The 23,363-nt window shown below is 43.6% G+C and overlaps 1 protein-coding gene across 10 annotated transcripts; it reads left to right on the top strand.

Annotated features, from left to right (window-relative positions):
* Nucleotides 1-496: 496 nt before the first annotated feature.
* LOC122034179 (putative disease resistance protein RGA1) lies at nucleotides 497-7,069 on the top strand. Of its 10 annotated transcripts, none has more exons than XM_042593308.1 (4): nucleotides 497-4,571; nucleotides 4,700-5,038; nucleotides 6,421-6,479; nucleotides 6,708-7,069. In XM_042593308.1, the coding sequence occupies exon 1, from the start codon at nucleotides 648-650 to the stop codon at nucleotides 4,446-4,448; it is 3,801 nt and encodes a 1,266-aa protein (XP_042449242.1). In that variant the 5' UTR covers nucleotides 497-647; the 3' UTR covers nucleotides 4,449-4,571; nucleotides 4,700-5,038; nucleotides 6,421-6,479; nucleotides 6,708-7,069. The 10 variants fall into 10 exon arrangements, with proteins under 10 accessions (XP_042449242.1, XP_042449239.1, XP_042449238.1 ...); XM_042593305.1 differs by having other exon boundaries at nucleotides 6,658-7,069; XM_042593304.1 differs by having other exon boundaries at nucleotides 6,421-6,577; nucleotides 6,658-7,069.
* The last annotated feature ends 16,294 nt before the right edge of the window (nucleotides 7,070-23,363 follow it).

Here is a 23,363-nt window from a genome sequence, read left to right as displayed (position 1 = left end):
AAAGGAAGGTCTTCCAAGGGACTTAGGGGTGACAACGCTGAAAAACTTTAGGTCAATGGGAAACCAAAAGCTCTATTAAGATTTTTTAAACTCTAAACCCTGGGGACCAACCTTATATATAGTAGACATCTATTATCAGCGTATAGATGATAATAAATGTGAGACTATAGGTTTCACTCATACAAGGTCTATATCTAATAATTGAAACTCAATAAACCTAAGTTAGATCATTTTAATAAGTTCGATTTGTATTCCTATGCATAACTTATAATTAAGTCTACTCATTAGAGATGATAATAATAATAATAAAAAAAATTCGTTTCATTTAATTTCATACTGATAAAATTATATAAAAAATCTTTCATTTATTATATCATGTCTAAACAGATAAAGAATATGCAATTTAATCTTTTCTTTCTCAACCACCTCTAAATAAACAGGGCATAAACAGAATTGTTTTTAGGACGAGCAAATTGTCATCTACACTTCGTGTAAAAAAGTCAATTCCTCTATTTCTTAATTCAGAAATGGCGTAAGGAATACGGGATCTTTTAAAGTCAACGGATAGCAAAGATCATTTTTGTTGTGCATTCTCTCGAATTGGGGATCGGCTTCGTGAAATCAAGCTTCTGTTCTTCTTCTTCTCAATGGAGGGTGTAGCACTAGCAGTCGGAGGATGGTTAGCGCAGCCTGTCATCAACATGCTTGTCGACAGGGTGTGGACGCTGAGAGGAAAGCTGCACGGCCTTCAGGACGATGACTTGCAGAAGCTACATAGATCTCTGCTGAACATCCACACGATCGTCGACAAAGCAGGGATGAGATGGAGCAGGGACGCAAGGTTAGTCGAGATGATGAAGCAACTCCAAGATGCCGCTTACGACGCCGAAGACTTCCTCGATGAACTGACGTTCCATGGCATGAAGCAAAAGATTAAAGAAGAGGCAAGTCACAAGGTTCTTAACCAATTTTCTAGAGCTATTAGGGACGCCAAAACTAAATTGTTCAGTGATTCTGTCAAAAGACTGAACAAGATTCAGAAAAAGTTGGATGATATTTATGCTGATATGGAGAGAATGTGCCAATCATTACAAGTGGATGCATCTGATGGGCAATATCAATCTGATTTGGCGTCGACCACACGAGAAACAAGCTCTTTGTTGATCAGCAAAGTGCTTGGCAGAGAGGAAGAACAACAGAGAATAATAGAGCTATTACTAAGATCAACAGACGAGTCAGCAAGTGACAACGGCAGTAGCTTCTCGGTCATACCTCTTGTCGGAATAGGTGGTGTTGGGAAGACTACTCTGGCTCAGCTTGTTTACAAGGATGAAGAGATTCAGAACCATTTCGCCCACAAGATTTGGATTTGTGTGTCCGAGAATTTTAATGTGCAAAGACTCACCAAGGAGATGATCGAGTCTGTAACCGAGACTGAACATTCTTCACACATGAAGTTAGATGTTCTCCAAAACATTCTCAAAAGGGAAATTGCATCTAAGATGATTCTGTTAGTCCTCGACAATGTATGGAATGAAGACGAGGAGGAGTGGAGAAAGTTGTGTTCGCCATTCATGTATGCTGCTGCAGGAAGTAAGGTCATAGTGACAACTAGGAGCTTGAGCATTGCCAACAAAATTGGTTCAGTGGAGGCGATTGTTCTTGGTGATTTAGGTGAAATATCTTTTTGGGAGCTGTTCAAGCAATGTGCATTTGGTCCTTCCAAACCTGAGGAGCACCCAGAACTTGTGGAAATTGGGAGAAGTATAGCTTCGAAGTTGAAGGGCTTGCCACTGGCAGCAAAAACAGTGGGAAACTTGTTAAGATCCAACATGAATCCACACCACTGGAGAAGTATAATGAAGAGTGAGGTGTGGGAATTGCAACAGAATAATAAGAATGATATTATTCCAGTCCTACAACTGAGCTATCAATATCTTAGTGCACCTCTCAAGCGGTGTTTTGCCTTCTGTTCTCTCTTTCAAAAGGATTACAAGTTTTCTAAACTTGAATTAACAAGAATGTGGATGGCCGAAGGGTTCGTTGTAGCTCAAGGAAATCAGAGGATGGAAGATGTAGCAAGTCAGTACTTTCATGAGTTGGTCAACATGTCTTTGTTTCAACAAGAAACATCATCATCATTGGAGCATTATTTCGTGATGCATGACCTCATACATGATCTAACACAGTCGGTTTCTGTGGACGAAACAATTAGGATGGATAATGGCAAGTCCAATAAGATATCAACCACCCTCCGTCATCTAGCAGTTGAAACAGGGTTCATAGAGACAAAAGAATTGAGGTCCAGATTCAAGAAATTGCATTCTCTATTCTGCCAACATCTAAAGTCACCACCCCTTGACTTTATTGAAAAAATAAGAAGCATTCGTGTATTGGTTTTGTCTCATTGTAGGTTGCATATGCTGCCTACGAGTGTTGGTGAATTGGTACATCTCCGGTACCTGGACATTTCTAACAATGAAATAGAAAAATTGCCTGAATCACTGTGTAAACTCTACAATTTGCAAACACTGAAAGCAAACTACAACTGGCTCGGAATCTCTTTTCCAGATATAATTCAGCTGGTTAACTTGAGGCATCTTGATGTTGACAATGAAGTACTTGGAATGATAAAAATGATAGGAAGGCTAACCTCTCTTCAAGAATTGTATAACTTCCATGCGCAAAAGGAAGTTGGATTCAAGATCACAGAGCTAAGTGGTTTGAAGCAGCTTCATGGAAAACTCAGAATTACTAATCTGGAGAATGTTGAAAGTAAAGAAGAGGCTGAAAAGGCTCAAATGAAGAACAAAGAGTACCTTGATGCTCTAGAGTTGAGATGGGGATTTGATTCCAAGTTGGATGATAACAAGTTAGTTGTCATGGAGGAGGTACTTGAAGGACTGCAACCACATGAGTCACTAAAACGATTAAAGATCAGGAGGTATTGTGGTGCCACATCACCTAGCTGGATGAAAAAGGAGGAATTATCCAACTTGGAAATACTTAAGTTGAGCTACTGTAAGAGTTGGAAAGATATTTCCTGCACTGCATTGCTGCCGCACCTCAAGGTCTTCCACATAGAGAGCAGCATGTGGTTCTCGAAATCATGCTTTGAGGTATGTGGTTCTAGGGAGAGCAAATTATTTCCTATGCTAGAAGAGCTACAGCTGAGGAAGATGAATGCATCAGAAGAATTGCCCAATCTTGGACGATTTCCGTGCCTCAAGGTTGTTCGAATGACAGAAATAGAGTCATTGAAACACATCGATTTTGCAGCATCCGGTGCCACAAAAAATGCCTTGTTTCCTATGCTAGAAGAGTTGGAGTTGAGAGACATGCCTGCGTTGGAAGAGATCTCCAATCTAGGACATTTTCCACGTCTTAGGTTTTTTCGCATGATAGGAATGCCGTTGTTGAAACACATTGGTCTTGCATCAATTGATGCCACAGAAAATGATCTGTTCCCCATGTTAGAGGAGCTACAGCTGATGGACTTGCCAGTTTTAGAGGAGCTCCCTGATCTTGGTTCACTTCCATGTCTCAAGTCTCTACGCATCATAAGGATGTCTATGTTAAAACATATTATTGATTTTGCTTTCTCCAGTGCTACAGAAAAAGTACTACTTCCAAGGGTGGAGACGCTAGTATTGGATGGCCTGAAGGCACTGGAGGAGCTTCCTAGTAATCTCGGACGACTTCCATGTCTTAAGTTTCTTCAAATTTTAAATATATCAGTAGTGAAACAGATAGGCCATGGGTTCTTTAGCACTGAAGCTATATCCAAGTGTTTTCTTAGCTTGGAAAGTCTCTTCATCATCGGCATGCCGGCATGTGAAGGGTGGTGTTGGATTGACGGCAGCGAGCTATTTCCAAGGTTACAAAGACTTTTTATCACTGGATGCCCTAAGCTCGAGAGGTTACCTCCTCTCCCTCCTTCGCTTACACATTTAACACTAGGAAATGTTGGGTTAACAGAGCTGCCAAGCCTACAGGAACTAGAAACAAATGGAAGCGGAGGCAATCAAACGACATCATTTCTCTCAAAGTTACAAATCAGTAAATGCAACAATTTGACAAGCTTAGAAGAAGGGTTGCTGTCGCAGAATCTATCAAATATTGAACACATTTATGTAACAGGATGTAATGAACTCATGCGGATACCTCTCAAGAGATTTGAAAACTTCACTTCGCTCAAGAAATTACAGATAGAAGCTTGTCCCAAGCTTAGCCTGACACAAGAAGAGGAAGCCGCCCTCCTTCCTCCCTCATTCAAAGTTTTCATATTGAACGACTGTGGCGATCTCAACAAATTGAGGCTTGGCCACCCCTACCGCTCGACCTTCGACTTTCTTCCTACAACCGATCCTCACCGTCCATCTTCAATGTCACACAAATTTTCTTGGTTCAGATCACATAATATTCTTGGGACCTTCTTCCTCGCTTAAAACCTGGTTATTGTCGTTTGTGAGTTGTGCTGCGAACCTCTCCGACCAAACTCCGAAGCCCTGCCTCCGCCGTCGATACCGAAACCCTAATGTAGGCGGGCTAGTGCTTCCTAGGAACAATCGGTGAGATATTCACTCTCTTTGCTCGTTTCATCGATACTTCTCATCTCTCCGTTGCTGTTATCGTCCATTTTTTTAGATCGATTTGATCCATTTCGACCCAAGAAGTGTTTTTTTTCTTTCGTTTGCAGATTCCATCTTATTTTGTCATGGCACATTTGAGGTTTTCTCCCATTGCGATCGATCGTCTTTGAATTTGCTTAGGAGATTACAGGTATGTGTCGGATCTATGGAGGAAGAAACAATCGGAGCGGTTCTTGTAGCGGGATCAGGTGGTGGGAGTATCGCCAGCTACCGTCGATTCATCTTCTCTGAATTTGCTTAGGAGACTACTAGTATGTGTCTGAGCTATGGAGGAAGAAACAATCGGATGTGATGCGGTTCTTGTATGCCATCCACCATCCATCGTTCGTGTCAGCCGATGGACCCGCCCCGACAAGGTTCGGCGACTCGGTTACAAAACCAAGCAGGTAACGTCGAAAAAAGAAGCTTGTTTCTATTTGAGTTTACTGCATACAAAATGTCACTCGACTTTTGTTTATTCGTTGAGCATAAATGATGGAACTCCCGGTGTAATTTTGTGATCCTATTCCTCTTTTTCATTCCAGTAATCAGACATTAAGAATAACTGTGACTATGGTAATTACAAGAAAAAGATTAGGAATTCTGCTACCATTCTTGATCCTGTTTTGTGATCTTGTTAGAGTGTTCCTGACTACTGTAATTTGGTTATGTTATTTACATCTGATACTTAATCAGTCTATCATCCAGTATGGAACTCATGTTGCATTTCTACAAGTGATAATTGCATTTGCGGTGTACCTGATTGATTTGTCTCTAGAAATGGGTCCTTTTTTAATCACATGAAAGCATGCTATACTGAATTAAGAATCACAAAGGAGGTCCTTGTAGGTACTTACCTAGCAGATAGTAACTTTGAGAGAAGGTATGCCCCGATGATTTGTGACCTGTTTTTCCATTCAATGTGGTTATTTTCTAAGTGCATCCATGAATGTGCATATCTCTATATGTATATCCACTCACATGTGCCCTATGTTTATAAGATTGGTAGTCAGCCCGTCAGCTAGTTGTTGCAGTAAATGACAAACAGGAAATGGAATGGCTGGTTCACGAATTCATTTCCTCCAAGTCACTGAGAATAGATAATGATGCATGAAGATACCTTTTGTTGTAAATGTGACCTCCTTTTCTCATCAAACTACTACAAGTAGACTCTGATGAACTTGAACATGATGTGTTCTTTTGGTACTTTAATCACTTAACGAACCATAGACTCTGATGCCTAGGAATCTTTATCTACCCCTTGTATTCCATTGTTGGTTTCCAGCAATCGAACACATGGTTTCTCTATTTATCATGTGCAAAAATCTTTGGATGTAGCTGTGTCAGGTATTTGAATCCACACCAATGTCAAATACTCATTCCCAATCCGAGCAACATAGGCATTAGCAATAGAGAACCATATGAGAGTCAAAGTTAATATGAATCCTCTTGTGGTTCCCTATAAGTAAATCTTAGTTTGAGTGTTTTTTGGCCTATTCATTTTCCAATGTATCATAAAATTTAAGTGATTTTACAGAGAGCCCATTGACTTAGAAGGATAAGGTGAGTTTTGTCTGTTGAGCATGGCCTGAGTCTGATCATCTTTGTGAAGTGTATCCCCATGCTAATTTAGATGATAAAATACCTCTTAAGGCTTCTTGTCCTGTTTTGGCAACAATTATAGAGAAATATATTATAGCTATAATCTATTTGTGTGAAAACATTGTTGCTCAAGTGCAATCCATGCTTGCTGCCATGTGATTACATCGTAATGTCTTGTTAGATGCAGGGATATGCATTTATTGTGTCTGAGTTAGATGTGGTGGGAGAAAGAGGCCACAGCCAAGGGTAACGTCCATGACAAGTCCAAATCAGCGTATTCCCGAACTTAAATTCCTAAAAAGCTCCTACTTAAATTCCTAAAAAGAGGAGCTGGAAGGAAGTTGGTTGGCCTTTTGTTGTATCTTCAAATTGTTCGTGTGTTTATTTTTTTATGGATCTCGATGTCATGTTTTGCATTTAACAGGATTCAACTTACAAGTACTGTGAACTTATCCTTGTCAATGCTGCTCATAGTGCAATTCGGGATGACCCTAGGATCAACGTAAGGTGTGCACAAACATAGGGGGGAGAGCTCCATGATCTCACTTCTGCTGGCAATAAGTATTGTTGTCTTTGTGGCAAAGGTCATCGTCATCACAAGGCGAGACCATCTCGCAGAACAACCCAGAAGAGGAATCAAACATTGTCTCTCCACGGATATCTTTTACTTCCTTGTTTGGCTGTTATTAGTGAACTTGATGAGGAGCTGAAGCTATTTCTACTATTTTGGTATTTGCCCAGATTGCTTGATAAAACTTCAAACTTGTAAACATGTTTTCAGAGTCATGCGATTCATCCATACAATGTTTTGTTTAATCAAACCATTTCTTTTGATAGCTGACCGATTTTCTGATTCAAGTATCGCTGCTTTTCAAAATCTAGTTTTTTTGTTTTCAAAACATGATTTATGCTTTCTTATTTTGCTGACTTTGTGATAAATGGTAAAGCAGAGTTTTATCTACTTAATATTTTATCATCTCAAAAAGTCAACCGGATCGGAGCCTACGAATCAGCCAAAGAGTTTTGGGAGAAATTCTTGAAATTACATGAAGGGACCTCGAAGGCAAAACTAGCGAGACGGGATTTGCTTCGGAACCAGATCAGTAACCTCTGATTAGAAGAATGCGAAACCATTGCATATCTTCACTGAAGGATCAAGGAACTCATCACTGGACTCATGAATCTCGGAGAAAGATAACCAACCGAGATTCGCATAGGTACGTGTTTAACGCTTTTCCTAGGACGTCTGAATGGGTATCCTTAGTATATTCATATTACATCTCTAAGAATCTAGAGGTAAGTACTTTGAAGAGTTATTTTCTACATTTGAAGTTCATGAAACTATATGTGTAGATCTGAAAAAGGAACCCAGACACAATATTGCTTTCAAGGCAAAAATGGATGAGCCTGAATCCGAAACCTTTCTCGATGATGACGAAACGACGTTCATGATAAGGAAATTTAAAAAGTTATTTAAAACTAATAAATTTAATCAAGTGTAGGGTAAAAGAAGAAGAAAAAAAATAAGATGTTATAACTGCGAAGAAGAAGGGTATGTCAAAGACAACTGTCCCAAATTGAAGAACAAGGAGAAGAACAAGAAGTCGATCTACTCAAAATATAAAAAAAATCTAAAAGTGACATGGGACGAAATGTCGTCAGAGTCAAAGATCGAAGCCCAAGCAGGACTTGCATTGATGGCAAATTACCAAGAAGTCGATGAAGCAAGCTCTGCCGCAATGAGCATCGAGAGCATCGATGAAGGGGGAGCAACATCAGAAAAAAGCAGCTCTATAGGAGGAGCATTAAAAATCGACAAAATAAATCAGGTACGGTCTCTACCTCCTGACCAATTATTTAAATTCGTAAAAATGTTGTCAAAAAATGCTTGTAAACTAAAGATAGATAATAAAAAAATATTAAAATAAAATAATGAATTAAAATGAACCTTAGATATCAATTAGAAAATTTCGACAAATTAAAATTAGAAAAACAAATTAAAAGAACAAATATAAAATTTAAAAACTTCTGTATGTTCAAATTTTTTTGCTTCAAACTTAAGAAATTATTTGGGACTTAATTAGTATTATAGATATCATAAGAACCAAATTAGAAAGGTATCACCAAAACATATTCTGATTTTTTTTTTATTAATCTAGTAGGAAGGAATCTATTTTGGATCAGGATTGAATTTTTGTATATCTTACATTTGAATTGATTTAATAGAATTGACTAAATAAATTTTTTTCTATAATTTCTGTTTGAATTATTTATCTAAATACAAATTTTTATATTAAAAATTTAATTCTGGAAAACTTATTTTCTGTAAAAATGCAAGCTCTATTACATTTTCAGAAAATTTACAATTGTTTGCACATTGAAAGTATTTTAAATTTTTTTTCAAAAATTTAACTTTTTTAAAAAATAATTTTTTTCTTATATATAACTATTCAACTGTTATAATTTTTTTTTTTTTTTTTTGATGATAATCAGTTTTCGTTAACCCTTAGACTCTATTTTTAATCATTTTCATGAAAACCCCTTATTTTTAGTGTGATCAAAGGGGGAGAAGTGGAGATTAAGTCTAGGGGAGGACAATTTATCTAATTATCATTTTTTTTGCACATTTTGTAATTACAAAATTTATTACCTTACTATTATTTATGTTTAATTTATCCTAACTTGGGTTGCTCACATCAAAAAGGGAAAGATTATAAGTACCCGTGGTAGTTTTGATACGATCAACCAAGTAGAGTTAGGTCATGTTGTTATTTCATGCCCTGTGTCTAAGTGTGCAGGAACTTAGGAGCACAGAAAGTCGAGCGAAAGACGCAGCTAGCAAGAAGGGCGACACGAGAGAGAGTCGACGGGCTCGATGTGTTTGAGGGATGAGGTACTGTGGAAGAGTACGCTGGCGAGCAAGAAGAAGGCTCGTGACGTTTCTGAGGGACGAGAAGCCGGAGCGGAGGGTTGATTGAGAAAGTCATAAGATGAGTTCGGGTGAGCCCTATTCCGGATGGCCAAAATCACCCAAGCGAGCAAAGCCAGAGCGGAAGACACGGACTCAAGCAAGCGGAATCAGAGCAGAAGACCCAGACTAAAAAAGTCAATAGGGAGTTAACGTTTTGGTCCAGACGCTCGGAATGGTCCAGGCACCTAAACCGGGTCCAAGCGCCCGAACCACCTAGGCAGCCAGGGCGCCCCCTGTACGTGCCCTAGCCGAGCCCTGGTTCAACCCAGTCCGAGCGCCCGGAGATGGTCCAAGCATCCAGACCAAAAATTTTATCGACAAGCTAGCTGCCACGATTTGTTATGACGCGGATAAAATTTTATCGATGTCAAAGAGCCTGGAACCCTTCCAAGCGCCCCGATCAGGGCTATAAATACAACCCTGATCAAAGAAGCTAAACAAAACACTTGTAATTAATTCTATTTGAGTTTAGCTTTGTTTGTGAGACATCAATGCTGTAAGAGGCTACTCTGCCCAAAGAAGATTTTTAGTGAGCTTTAATCTCCTTGGATTAGCAATCCGCTAATTGCAAGCCAAGTTACTCTTTCTGGGCCTTCTTCTTTTAATTAGCTTCTTAATTCTTTTATGCAAGTGTTTATTAAGTTATAAGTTTCGAGGAAGGTGTTTTGGTTGTTTTATTGTGCAGGGCTATTCACCCCCTTTTAGTCAGCCGCCAAAGGAACCCACACGGTGTATATTATAATTGATTATAATAGCTTTAATTATTAAAGCATAATCATGGGCTTCCATCCTTCTAAATCCTTGGGCCCAAAACTGATTTTAGGCCCTTGTGTCTATTCTCGGCTATACCTGACTACATGAATTTCTAGCCGGCGAACATGCGATTTGTGGGCCTTATTGGAATTTTTGTCGGCCGAACCTCCTGTTATTATACCAATATCTCCCCGAGTGGCATTATTGCGGTTTCTTCTTGCCATGTCAAAGGATGCTCTTGTTGTACTCGGGCGGGGGCCTGAGCCCGGTTCTCTTGTTGTTCGGACATTCTTTAGTGTTGCTTGGCATCTCAGAGATCCCTCTGAGGTGGTCCATTCGACCGTTGATAACATCGACGATTAAGAGACGACAAGTGATGGCGGAACTCTTAGTTAGTTGTCTGATGCTTCTCCAAGTTGTAATGGTAGTAATCCTCGGTGTTGTGTGTTTTTGACCGATGATAGGTACAGAACTTAGGTGGAATCCATCTAGGGGGCTCGACGAATCTCATCCACTTGAGGAAATCGGGAGAAGTATAGCTTTGAAGTTGACGGGCTTGCCACTAGCAGCAAAAACAGTGGGAAACTTGTTAGGATCCAACATGAACCCACACCACTGGAGAAGTATAATGAAGAGTGAGGTATGGGAATTGCAACAGAATAAAAATGATATTATTCCAGTCCTACAACTGAGCTATCAATATCTTAGTGCACCTCTCAAGCGGTGTTTTGTCTTCTGTTTTCTCTTTCAAAAGGATTATAAGTTTTCTGAAATTGAATTAACAAGAATTTGGATGGCTGAAGGGTTCATTGTAGCTCAAGGAAATCAGAGGATGGAAGATGTAGCAAGTACTTTCATGAGTTGGTCAACATGTCTTTGTTTCAAACATTGTGGGGGAATTATTACGTGATGCATGACCTCATTCATGACCTAACACAATTGGTATCTGTGGACGAAACAAGTAGGATGACTGATGGCAAGTCCATTAAGATATCAACCACCCTCCGTCATCTAGCAGTTGAAACAGAGCTCATAGAGACAAAGGAATTGAGGTCCAGAATCAAGAAATTACATTCTCTATTCTGCCAACATCTAAAGTCACCAACCCTTGACTTTATTGAAAAATTAAGAAGCATTCGTGTATTGGTTTGGTCTGATTGTGGCATGCAGATGCTGCCTACGAGTGTTGGTGAATTGGTACATCTCCGGTACCTGGACATTTCTGACAATGAAATAAAAGAATTGCCGGAATCACTATGTGAACTCTACAATTTGCAAACACTGAAAGCAAGCGGCAACTCACTAATCTCTCTTTCAGAAGATATAAGTCGGCTGATTAAGTTAAGGCATATTGATGTTGAAAATGAAGTAGTTGTAAAGATAAAAATGATAGGGAGGCTAACCTCTCTTCAAGAATTGTCTGAATTCTAAGTGAGAAAGGAAGTTGGATTCAAGATCACAGAGCTAAGTGGATTTAAGTAGCTTCATGGAAAACTCAAAATTACTAATCTGAAGAATGTTGAAAGTAAAGAAGAGGCTGAAAAGGTTCAAATGAACAAAGAGTACCTTGATGCTCTAGAGTTGGAATGGGGATTTGATCCGAAGTTGGAGAACAAGTTAGTTGCCATGGAGGAGGTACTTGAAGGACTCCAGCCACATGAGTCACTAGCTAAAACTATTAGAGATCAGGAGGTATTGTGGTGCCAGATCACCCAGCTAGATGAAAAAGGAGTTGTCCAACTTGGAAAGACTTGAATTGAGTTATTGTGAGAGTTGGAAAGATATTTTGTGCACTGTTGCACCTCAAGGTCTTCCACGTAGAGGGAATGTGGTTCTTGCAACCATGTTTTAAGGTATGTGGTTCTAGAGAGAGCAAATTATTTTTATTGTAAAATACGGCATCTAGATAATAATTAAATAATAAGGTTTAATAGGTAAATAACTTTAACAGAATTTTTAGGAATTTTTAAAAATTTTCTGAGAAAGCACCAGCAATCGTTGCTCCTCCGCCTCTGGCCAGCCGTCGTCGTCCCTCCTTTGTCCCTGAACCGTGCCCTAGATCTTCGTCGATCACCGGGTCATTCTTCGCCATGACGTTGGGTGACGGTGAGGCTGCCTCGCACTGAAACAAATGTTGGATGATCGGAGTACACTTCTGTTTCCCCTCGGCATCGACAGCGGAGTGGGATTCGTTCCCTAGTCTAATATCTACAGCAACATCCTATCGGAGGGTGCTCGACGCCAAATCTCAAGCACCACCATCATCGGTGGTGATTGCGGAGTGGAGAATAACCATTTAAAGGGGATCTCTAATCCTTCACAGCAGCGACCAGGATCTCTCTCGAGCGGCTGTGGGTTTGAGGGGAGAGCTTTCTCTTCAATTCAGCAACCTCTGGTTTCTTCATTGAGTGGTTGCAGTGCTGCATTGAGGTGAGATGTGTATAGAATTAGATTAGTACTAAATTAAATCCATTATATTGTTTGTTGCATTGGATTGATTCTGGTTCTAAGATTTGAAGTGTTAATTATGAATAGAGGATTGGTTCATTTTCAGGATTGAGGTTGTTAATCTGTCCAGCTTGAATGGTGAGTGATTAGTTGTTTAGTTTCAGGTGATGGATTAAGATTTGGGTCTTATGCTCAAAGGCTAATGTGTTGTTTGCGTTTTAGGATATTTGTGTTGTAGATGAACAATTCCACCTTGCTTGACTGTGGTTTTTTCCAGCAGTGGATCTATGACTCCGACCATCTTTCCGACCTACAATCACTCTTCGATCGTGAGCCACCAGCAACCACTTGAGTTTGGATAAGTTTTGGAGTTGATTTATATGTTAAATCTAATTCAGGTTGAAGTTATTGCTAAGACTAAATTGGTGGAGTTGTTGATTAGATAGTTAACTAGGTTATTGGAAGAATTATGAGCATCTATTCTAATGTGGTTGTGATGGTTTATGGGTTGAGATTGGTCGATACTTATTGAGATGAATTAAGTATGTTTGAATCATGATAGATTGCTAGTTGATTAGATTATGATTGATTATTAATGGATCTATTTAGAAATTGGAATTCAGTAGTGACATGTTGATTTGGGTGAACCTTGGATTGATTGGTGATGATAGGTTGGATTTATGTAGGGTTGATTCATGATGTGTGGTAGAGGGTATAATGGACTATAGGAATTGAGTAAGTTGGATTTGATGGACTAATGGATTGTAGATTATGTTTGGATTTAGAAGGAGTTGGATTAAGGATGGATTTATCATCTAATTGGTTCTTTAGGTGGAATTAAACATGGTTATCTAATCGACGTAGGATTAGGTTCTGTGTTTAGCTAGTTGTTATTTATGTGATTAGTTAAATTATACATCATGTGATTTGTAGGACGGTGATTCGAGGCGAGTGTCTCGACATGGGATCTATTTGATACGATCTTCTTTTTGAGGCGGGTACCTCGACTTATCTCTTTTGATAATGTCATGTTGATATGCGTAGTAGATTATAGCCACTAGTAATGATTATGTTTATTTTTACTTTGGTATGTCACTACATGATGTCTGTTGCATGTTCTGCATTTATGTTTTATTACCCTCTTGATTATTTATGCTCATAGTGGTAGTGACATATCATGCCTTATGATATACCGGACTAGAGATTTACTATATCTAACACGTATACCCCGATCTTCTTATTTGAGCCATGTATATTTTTTTGGGGGTACATATTTTATAGAGGTAGATATGATCAGGATTTTCATGCTTAGTGTTATGCACCATCTTACATGATTGCATGCTAAGCGATTGTCAGCTCCATTATTGTTGAGCTCATCGCCAGTTACATGGATATGCACACACAACCACTCATGGGTTAGTGGTATATCAGGCAGGGTGTGTGACAGTTTGCTCTGTCAGTGCTCCGCTGGTCCACTCATGGGTAGCGTGACGCAGCGTGGTAGCACGACAGAGATCCCTCCTCTGGATTGTCTCAGGGAGATGAGAGCATTGAGCTCTCCCACTTATGATTTGGGGTACGAGGATAAGTGTACTCCGACAGCATCCTGTCCAGTCGGTCACTCATCAGGAGCAGTGATGGCAGAGTGCACAGTTGTCATAGCCCTACCCACTCGGTCTCACCATCGTGTGTGAGATGGCTGACTAGTGTCAGAGGTGACCATGTCATTTGCATTATATGCATGATTACATTTATTGCTTGTGTTTGCTGCACTTTGTTTGCAGCATTTTTGGTGGATGCATATGATTGACATGCATACAAGAGACATGAGGTATCTGGTCTTACGACCTTTATATCAGGATAGGAGGCCTTGGTGAGTACAATTTTCTTCAGTCATTTTCAATTTTGCATTTCCAGCTTTTGTCCAAGAGATTGTACTCCATGATTATTACTATTAGTTATAGTTTACTATGCATGTCAGCTTGGTATTCGCTGAGTATTGGACTCACCCCATTGATATATTTTTATTTCAGATATCAGGTAGAGGTATGTGGAGTCGCTTGGAGTATCCTGTCTGTCGATTCCCACATCACATTAGAAGACTGTTACAATTTTCATTTATATTTTATTTGTTCTATGTATTAAGTGTACTTAGCATTGTATATTTTGGTTTTGTTTATGAAGTGTTGTTATGTAGTATTTTGTGTTGTTTGTTGTGTTGTGTAAGTCTAGCCGGCTAGCAGTCTTGTTTTTGGTTTGTAATGGGTTTCTATCGTTTTCCATTGTGTTTTTGGTTTTAGTACAGCCAAGTGGGTTGTTTAATATATATATATATATATATATATATATATATAGAGAGAGAGAGAGAGAGAGAGAGAGAGAATTGTTATGCTATGGACTCTATCATGCGGATTGTTACGGACCAACTGGCATGTCATATTATTTTATTTTTTTAATACAACATTTCCTTTTTTTTGTCTTCTTCTTCGTTCTCGCTTTGGTGGAGTAGAGAGTTTCGCCGGGCACTTGCTCCCGCCGGCTCACCTGCTCTCGCCGCGCCTCGCCATCACCAGCCACCCTCGCCGGTCACCCGCCAGGTCGTGCTTCGATTCCAGCAGCGATCTGACACGATCGCGGTCGTGTTAGGCATGCGACGATCACGACGGATTCTGAACGCGACCGCGCCGGAATTCGAACGCGACTGCGCCGGAATTCGTACGCGGTCGCGCCGGAATCCGGACACGACCGTGCCGGAATTCAACGCAATCACGTCCATGGCGGAGCCCACTGTCCAGGACGCCATCACTTGCTTCTACCGCACCGTCCTTTCCTTCGGCAAGGAGCTGTTCACCCAAGTCATTTGGTCCGCCAACCAAGTCAGTGGCACTTTCCTCTCCATCACCGTACTATATGGAATTTCACCCTCAAAACCCCATGCCCATTTGTTGAGGAAAAAGAAGGGCAGGAGGTCCTTCGCTGACCTCCTGCCGGCGATTCCGCCATCAGCCTCCACTGGGATACCTCTGTCGCCGCCTACGAGTCAGGGCCCGAGTCGAGCAAGGCCTTCTACCTCGCCATGGTCACCGACGCTGAGTTCGCGCTGCTGCTGGGCGACGTGTGCGGGCGATTCATCAAGCATTTCGGGGCGACGCACCCGATCACGGCATTTTCGATGGTGAGCCGGCGAGAGCAGGTGCCCGACAAAACTCTCTACTCCACCAAAGTGAGAACGAAGAAGAAGACAAAAAAAAAGAGGAAATGTTGTATTAAAAAAATAAAATAATAAGACATGGCAGTTGGCCCGTAACAATCCGCATGATAGAGTCTGTAGCATAACTCTCTCTCTCTATATATATATAAATGCGTGGTTGTCTATATTTTTCAGCCGTGTGTGATTGATGTATACTTGTGGTTGTATAAATGATTCAGATTGTCATGTGCACAGGGGAGATGTTGCCGGATTTTTCTCTGACTAGGACTCCTCTGGGGCGTGACACTATTCTTGAAGAGTTATAGCTGAGGTACGTGAATGCATTAGAAGAATTGCTCAATCTTGGACGATTTCCGGGCCTCAGGGTTGTTCGGATGACAAGAATAAAATTATTGAAACACATTGATTTTGAAGCATCTAGTGCCACAGAAAATGCCTTGCTGTTGGTGCAGCGTGGTCGGCAAGTGGGGGTGAATTGCCTGCAAAATAAGAGTATACCCTCCTCGATTTTCAACTCAAAATAAATAGCAACAATTAAAGTAAAAGGTAGAATTAAAATAAGAGATAAGAAATTAACTTGGTTACAACCAAGACGGTTGTTAATCCAAGGCGGTTGAACAGCTCCACTAGAATGCCTCCTTCACGGTAGGCGGAGAAGCCTTTTTACACACTAAAAGAGTTCACAAGTTGCTAGGAATTGAATGCCTGATTGAATAATTAATTCCTAGCTCCAGGGGCTTTTATATAGCTCCTGGAAAGTCTATCTCGAGGGTCGAAGGCGCCTCCAACCAGTTTGATCGGATGAAACTCTATCCGAATGTAAATGGTCATTTTGACCTGGGCTGAGGCGCCTCAAACAATCATGAAGGCGCCTCCAAGTTTGAGGCGCCTCCAATCCTGCTTGAGGCGCCTTCAAGATTGAGGCGCCTCCAATCTAACTTGAGGCGCCTCCAATCCTGCTTGAGGCACCTTCAAGGTTGAGGCGCCTCCAATCTAACTTGAGGCGCCTCAAAGTTGGCAGGTATATAAGTGTTTCCAGCTTCTCTTTTTATTTCTTTGGCTTCCGATTCTCCGTTCGTTTGGGTGATTCCAGCCAACCGGAATAGGGTCCACCCGAACCCAATTCCCGGTCTTCTCCTCGAGCAATCTTCCGTCCTGACTTTACGTCTCTCGAACGTCGCACACGTTCTTCTCGCCCGCCGGTGTACTCTTCCACAGCTCTCTCGTCCTTCGGACGCACCGAGCCCGTCGGCTTCCTTCCCGTGCCGTCCTTCTCGTTAGCTGCGTCTTCTGCTCGACTTCCTGCGCTCCTAAGCTCCTGCACACTTAGACACAGGGATCAAAAACAAACAAGACCTAACTAACTTGGTTGATCACATCAAAACAATCACGGGATCCAACACTTGCTTCCTATGCTTGAAGAGCTAGAGCTGAGGGACATGAATGAATTAGAAGAATTGCCCAATCTTGGAGGATTTACTTGTCTGAGGGTTGTTCGTTTGACAGGAATAGAGTCATTGAAACATATTGATTTTGCAGCATCCAGTGCCATAGAAAATTTCTTATTTCCTATGCTAGAAGAGTTGGAGTTGAGAGATATGCATGCCTTGAAAGAGTTCTCCACTGCCGAGCATTTTCCACATCTCAGGGTTCTTCACATGGAAGGAATGAGGTTATTAAAACACATTATATTGGTCTTGCATCAGTTGACACTATAGAAAATGATCTGTTCCCTATGCTAGAAGAGCTAGAGCTGATGGACTTGCCAGTTCTAGAGGAGCTCCCTGATCTTGGTTCACTTCCATGTCTCAAGTCTCTTCGCATGAGAATGATGTCTATGTTAAAACATATTGATTTTGCTTTCTCCGGTGCTACAGAAAAAGTACTACTTCCAAGGGTAGAGACACTAGTATTGCGTGAGCTGAAGGCACTCGAGGAGCTTCCTAGTAATCTTGGACGACTTCCATGTCTTAAGCTTCTTAACATTGCAAATATATCAGCAGTGAAACAAATAGGCCATGGGTTCTTTAGCACTGAAATTATATCCAAGTGTTTTCTTAGTTTGGAAAATCTCGTGATCAGTGACATGCCGGCATGTGAAGGGTGGTGTTGGATTGATGACAGCGAGCTATTTCCAAGCTTACAAAGACTTGTTATCTATGGATGCTGATACGGTTGGTAATGGAGGGCCCCCAGAAGAAAAGGGGAGAAGGGTCAAGGCCATATGGCGGTCAAAAGTCAAGAGAATGTGGCAGTCAATAGTCAAGGCGACTTGGCGGTCAAATAGTTAAGCTGACGGGGTAGTTAGAGTTGAGCATAGGGGATAGCCAGAGGCCAGACAGACTTGTTGATCGAAGGGGCAAAGCAGTAGGAGAACGAAGGGAGACAACAGGCGAGGTACAAATCACGGGTCGGGATCGGCAGAACTGATCAGAAACAGCTCGATATACAGGCCTGCGGTTGAGGGCCAGGAAATACAAAACGCGGGATACAGGTCGGGATCGGCATAGTTGTGTAGAGACAGCTCGGTCTGCAGGTCTGCGATTCGGAGGCCCGGAAATGCAAACCACGGATCATGGACCGGGATCGGCAGAGCCGGTCGGAGTCAACCCGACTGGCAGGGGACACTTAGAGGCTAGAGCCGATCGGAAGAGGCGAGGCCGGTGCAGGTCACAATGGATCGGATGAGCTAAGTAGTGCGGGGGCAGAGAATCTCAACGGTCCGCCGGGGATAATCATTACATACTAACAATGCGTGCGAAGGCGGAGGTTCCTAAAATGAAAAGATGCCCTCATAACCAGTAGCATCCTGCTAGCTGTCCCTCACTACAAGACAAAACCCCTATGCGAAGGCGGAGTTTCCTAAACAGAAAGATGCTTTCACGGTAAATAGCAGCACGACAGGTGTCCGGGACTACACGACAAAGCCCAGTGTCTAATGTTTTCTGACAGGGTGGCAGGTTCTAGGAGGGGGGAGGCATAAAAGGAGGAGGTTTCTTCGTACGCAGGTACGCGCACACACTCTCTGGTCACTTTCTTCCACAACTTTTCACTTTCAGTCAGTTTCGGCTTCTCTTTGCGTTTTCTGGGGAAAAAGTACCTGACTTGAGCTTCGGAGGGCCTAATCCGGGGACTTTTTCCCTGGGTTCTGGTCTCTAACGTGAGGAGGGGGATCGTCTGAGTGTGTGCAGGGACCTGCAGCATCGTCAGCCGCCCGTGGGAGCCAGATCACCCACGATTTTCCGTCAACAACCAGGCCGTCGCGACCAGCCTTCGTCCGACTCAGCCTTCGGACAGGATCAAATTTGGCGCCGTCTGTGGGAAACACGACAGCCTGATCCGAAGCGTGAAGATGGAGGACTCTGGTCGAAGCTCCAGCAGGAGGATCAACGTTACCATGACTGTGGGGGAATATGAACTCTTCAAGGAGGTTAGAAAGCAAGCCGCCTCTGAAAAATAAGGAACAGTTTCGAGACCTCGCATAGCGCCTGAGGCGTCCAAAGAACCGGCTCCTGCCTCCGACAGGGGCTCAAAGAGGAAGCAGCATGAGGAACCCCCTCGTACTTCATTCCGAGAGCCTCGCCATAACTATCATCAACCCGGACCACGCGAGCATAGTCCGATGAAAGAAGAGCCGCAGGCGTCGGTGGCGGAGAGCTCTCTACACCCACCCCGGGATTCAGGAAAGGGAAAAGCTATAACCCCTGCCAGAGATCTGCCTGAAGATCCGGATGACAAGGTACCCTTCTCAGCTCAGATCTTGAAGGAAAACCTACCAAGGGGTTATCGAGCCCCGAACATCGGAGAATATGATGGAAGCAAAGATCCGGAGGAGCATCTGCGAAAGGTCAAGAACGCGGCTATGCTGTATCAATACAGCGATGCTGTCAAATGCCGAGTATTTCTACACACCCTGTCCGGGTCGGCACAGAAGTGGTTCGATGGATTGCCCCCAGAGTCCATCAATCGCTTCATGGATTTCAAAACGGTCTTCCTACGTCGTTTCGCCAGAAGTCGTAAGTATCAAAAAACCGACCACTGCCTTTTCGCTCTTAAACAGGGTCAGACTGAGCCTCTACGAAGCTACATCAACCGGTTCAGTCAGGTGGCTAATGACGTCCCCTCCGCCACCTCGGAAATACTGATGCGCGCCTTCTCCCACGGGCTGCTGGAAGGGGAATTCTTCAGGGATCTCATCAAAAACCCTGCCCGGAGTTTTGACGATATGGTGGAGAAAGCTTCTTGCTACATCAAGGTGGAGGAAGCTCAGGCCGCTAGGAGGAAGGCTGAAAAGACGGTGGCTCCTGGCAACCGACCTGAAAGGAGAGCACCGCAGCCAGCTCAGCCCTTCCAGCGCGTTCAACCCAGGCCTGCCCCTCAGCCCGCTCAGGGAGTTAGACCAGCTCCGCGAGTTGCTGCCATACACGCACCCAGACCTGGACCGAGGGGAGCGCTATACTGCAGATATCATCGGTCCAGGACGCATGATCTCAGTAACTGTTTCCAATTTGCTCGTGATTCCAGGCGAGCTACCGAGCAGGGTTTGCCCCCCCCCCCCCCCCCGGAGTTAGCGCCCCAAATACAGAGAATGGAGGAAGAACGGGCCGCATCTGGACGCGCTCGTCAGACCCGGCCCGACCTAGCCGACCCATCTAACCAAGCTGGTCTCGGGGAAGACCGAAGAGATGCCGGAGAGCTGGAGAACCGGGGCAATGCTGCTGTGCGAGAGATCGACATGATCTCAGGAGGGCCCACCGACGGGGACTCAGGCCGAGCCCGTAAGTCACATGGTCGGCGATTATATGTGGGAGCCGTGGGATGCAGCCACGAGCAGGCGTCCGGCCCTATCATTAGCTTTGGGCCACAAGACCTGGAGGGTCTGGAACTTCCCCACGACGACGCCCTCATAATCAAGGCCGTTATTGCTAACAGCCGAGTGGCTCGGGTCTTTGTGGATACCGGGAGCTCGGTCAATATTTTATTCAGAGCTGCGTTCGAGGAGATGCAGATTGACGCCGCTGAGCTCCAACCCGTAACCACTTCTTTATATGGGTTCACAGGTAACGAAGTCAAGCCCATGGGTCAGGTTAAGCTGGCTATATCCATGGGCACTGAGCCACTGGTGCGCACCAGGAGGAGCACCTTTATAGTGGTGGATTCGCCTTCCTCCTATAATGTCATCCTGGGAAGGCCAGCTCTGCATGAGTTTAGGGCTGCTGTCTCTACTTTCCACCAGAAGATTAAGTTCCCGGTCGGCGAACAGGTCAGAGAAGTCAAGGGAGAGCAGAAGGTGTCCCGGAGTTGCTATATTGATATGGTCCGGGTGGAGGCACGCAAGAGCCGGAGGACGCAGGATGGGGGTGTCCACGCTATCCAGGAGGAGCCTCTGCCTATTGCTGAGGAGCCTATCCCTTGGGAAGAGGTTCAGTTGCACCCTGACAAAGCAGAGAGCATCGCGCGCATCGCCAGCGACTTATCACCGGAGCTTAAGTCGGAGCTGGTACAGTGTCTGATCCGCAATAGGGACATTTTTGCCTGGTCCCCGGAAGAACTGCCCGGAATCAAACCAGAGATAGCCGAGCACAAGCTGCATCTGATACCTGAAGCCAAGCCAGTCAAGCAGAAGAAGAGAAATTTCTCTGCAGACCAGAATAAAATTATCCGAGCTGAAGTGGATCAGCTCAAGAAGGCGGGACATGTTCGGGAGGTGCAATTCCCATCCTGGCTTTCTAACGTTGTGTTAGTAAAGAAGCCTAACAACAAGTGGCGGGTCTGCATAGACTTCCGCGATCTCAACAAAGCCACCCCCAAAGACTGTTATCCTCTCCCTCGGATCGATCAGGTGGTGGATTCAACTGCTGGCTGTGAGAGGATATGCATGATGGATGCTTACCAGGGATACCATCAGATACCTCTGGCTAAGGAGGATCAAGAGAAGGTTAGTTTCATAACGGCTGATGGTACTTTCTGCTATACTGTTATGCCGTTTGGACTCAGGAATGCTGGAGCCACCTACCAAAGGATGATGGACAAAATCTTTCGGAGTCAGATCGGGCGGAACGTGGAGGTCTATGTTGATGACATCTTGATCAAGTCCCCCCTGGCGTCCAGTCTAATAAAAGATGTAGAAGAAACCTGTGGAACCCTGAGGCAATATGGTGTGAAGCTGAACCCCCTGAAATGTCTGTTCGGGGCCAAAGGAGGGAAGTTTCTGGGCTATCTGGTGTCTGAACGAGGGATAGAAGCCAATCCTGAGAAGGTTCAAGCACTCCGAAACATGCAGATCCCTCAGAATCTGAAGGAGACGCAGAAGTTAGTAGGCAGGATAACGGAACTGTCCAGATTCATCTCCAGATCTGCAGATCGGGCCGCGCCTTTCTTCAAAGTGCTCAGAAAAGCAGCCAAGTTTCAGTGGACGGAAGAATGCACACAGGCCTTCGAGGGGCTAAAGCAGTACCTGGAGTCTTTGCCATCGCTGTTTAAGCCTGTTGTGGGAGAGCCCCTTTGGGTCTCCTTGTCAGCCACCCTCGAGGCCGTGGGGGCCGTGCTGGTTAAAGAGCAGGACAATGTACAACGGCCAGTGTATTTTTTCAGTCATCTATTGAAGGGGGCTGAGTCTCGATACACAGCCCTGGAAAAGTTGGTTTACGGACTTGTTCTCATGGCTTGGCGCCTCCGACCATATTTTTTGGCGCATCCTATTACCGTCCTGACAAACAGTACAATGGGGCGGGCTCTCACCAAGGTGGAGGTAGCAGGCCGGCTTATCAAATGGGCGACCGAACTAGGGGAATATGATATACAGTATCAGCCCCGAACCGCGATCAAGGCACAGGCTCTGGCGGATTTCTTGACAGAGGTTTATCAAGTGGATTCGGAGGAGGTTTGGAAAGTTTACGTAGACGGGTCGGCTACACATCGTGGAAGCGGTGTAGGTGCACTTCTGATATCTCCGCAGGGAGACATTATGCAGCTGGCTGTGCGGCTAAGTTTCAGAGCTACCAACAATGAGGCAGAGTATGAAGCCTTATTAGCAGGTCTGCAAGCAGCTCGGCATGTGGGGGCAAGCCGTGTCGTAGTATATTCAGATTCACAGCTAGTAACTCAACAGGTCACCGGACATTTTGAGGCAAACAACGAAAAGATGCAAGTTTACAAGGATGCCTATGAGAAGATGAGCAGAGATTTTAAAGAAGTCACAGTCACTAAGATTCCCAGGGCTGAAAATGAAAGAGCGGATGAATTAGGTAAAATGGCCAGCTCCCTGACCACTTGGGTACTTGACAGATCTATAGCACAGACCTTCCTTATAGCTCAGATAGATCTACAAAATAACCTGGGAGGAGTAATTGATTGGAAGGCGCCCATAATAAATTTCCTCCAGCAAGGAATTGTGCCAACGGACATGGAAGAGGCGCGTATGCTCAGAAGATAGGCCCACTCTTATGTTATGATTGGAGATCAACTATACAAAAGGTCTTCTCCAGACCTCTGCTCAAGTGCTTGAGTATGGAGGAAGCAGATCAGGCCTTGCGGGAGATACATTTGGGGTGCTGCGGCAATCATACCGGCGGAAGAACGCTAGCTCGGAAAGTGCTACTGGTCGGGTATTTCTGGCCTACCCTACAAAAGGATGCACAGAAGCTGGTGAATACTTGTTTGTCATGCCAGAAGTATCAGAGCTTGACGCACCGACCCACAGAACTGCTGAGAACTTCTACAGTGTCTTGTCCGTTTGATCAATGGG

This window comes from Zingiber officinale, chromosome 11B, assembly GCF_018446385.1.
Source record: "Zingiber officinale cultivar Zhangliang chromosome 11B, Zo_v1.1, whole genome shotgun sequence".
NCBI classification, from domain to species: Eukaryota; Viridiplantae; Streptophyta; class Magnoliopsida; order Zingiberales; family Zingiberaceae; genus Zingiber; species Zingiber officinale.
This window is presented reverse-complemented; position numbering and strand designations above follow the sequence as displayed.

What these genes read in the sequence shown, in the direction of transcription:
- LOC122034179 (XM_042593311.1), top strand. Translation starts at nt 648, where the DNA reads ATGGAGGGTGTAGCACTAGCAGTCGGAGGATGGTTAGCGCAGCCTGTC.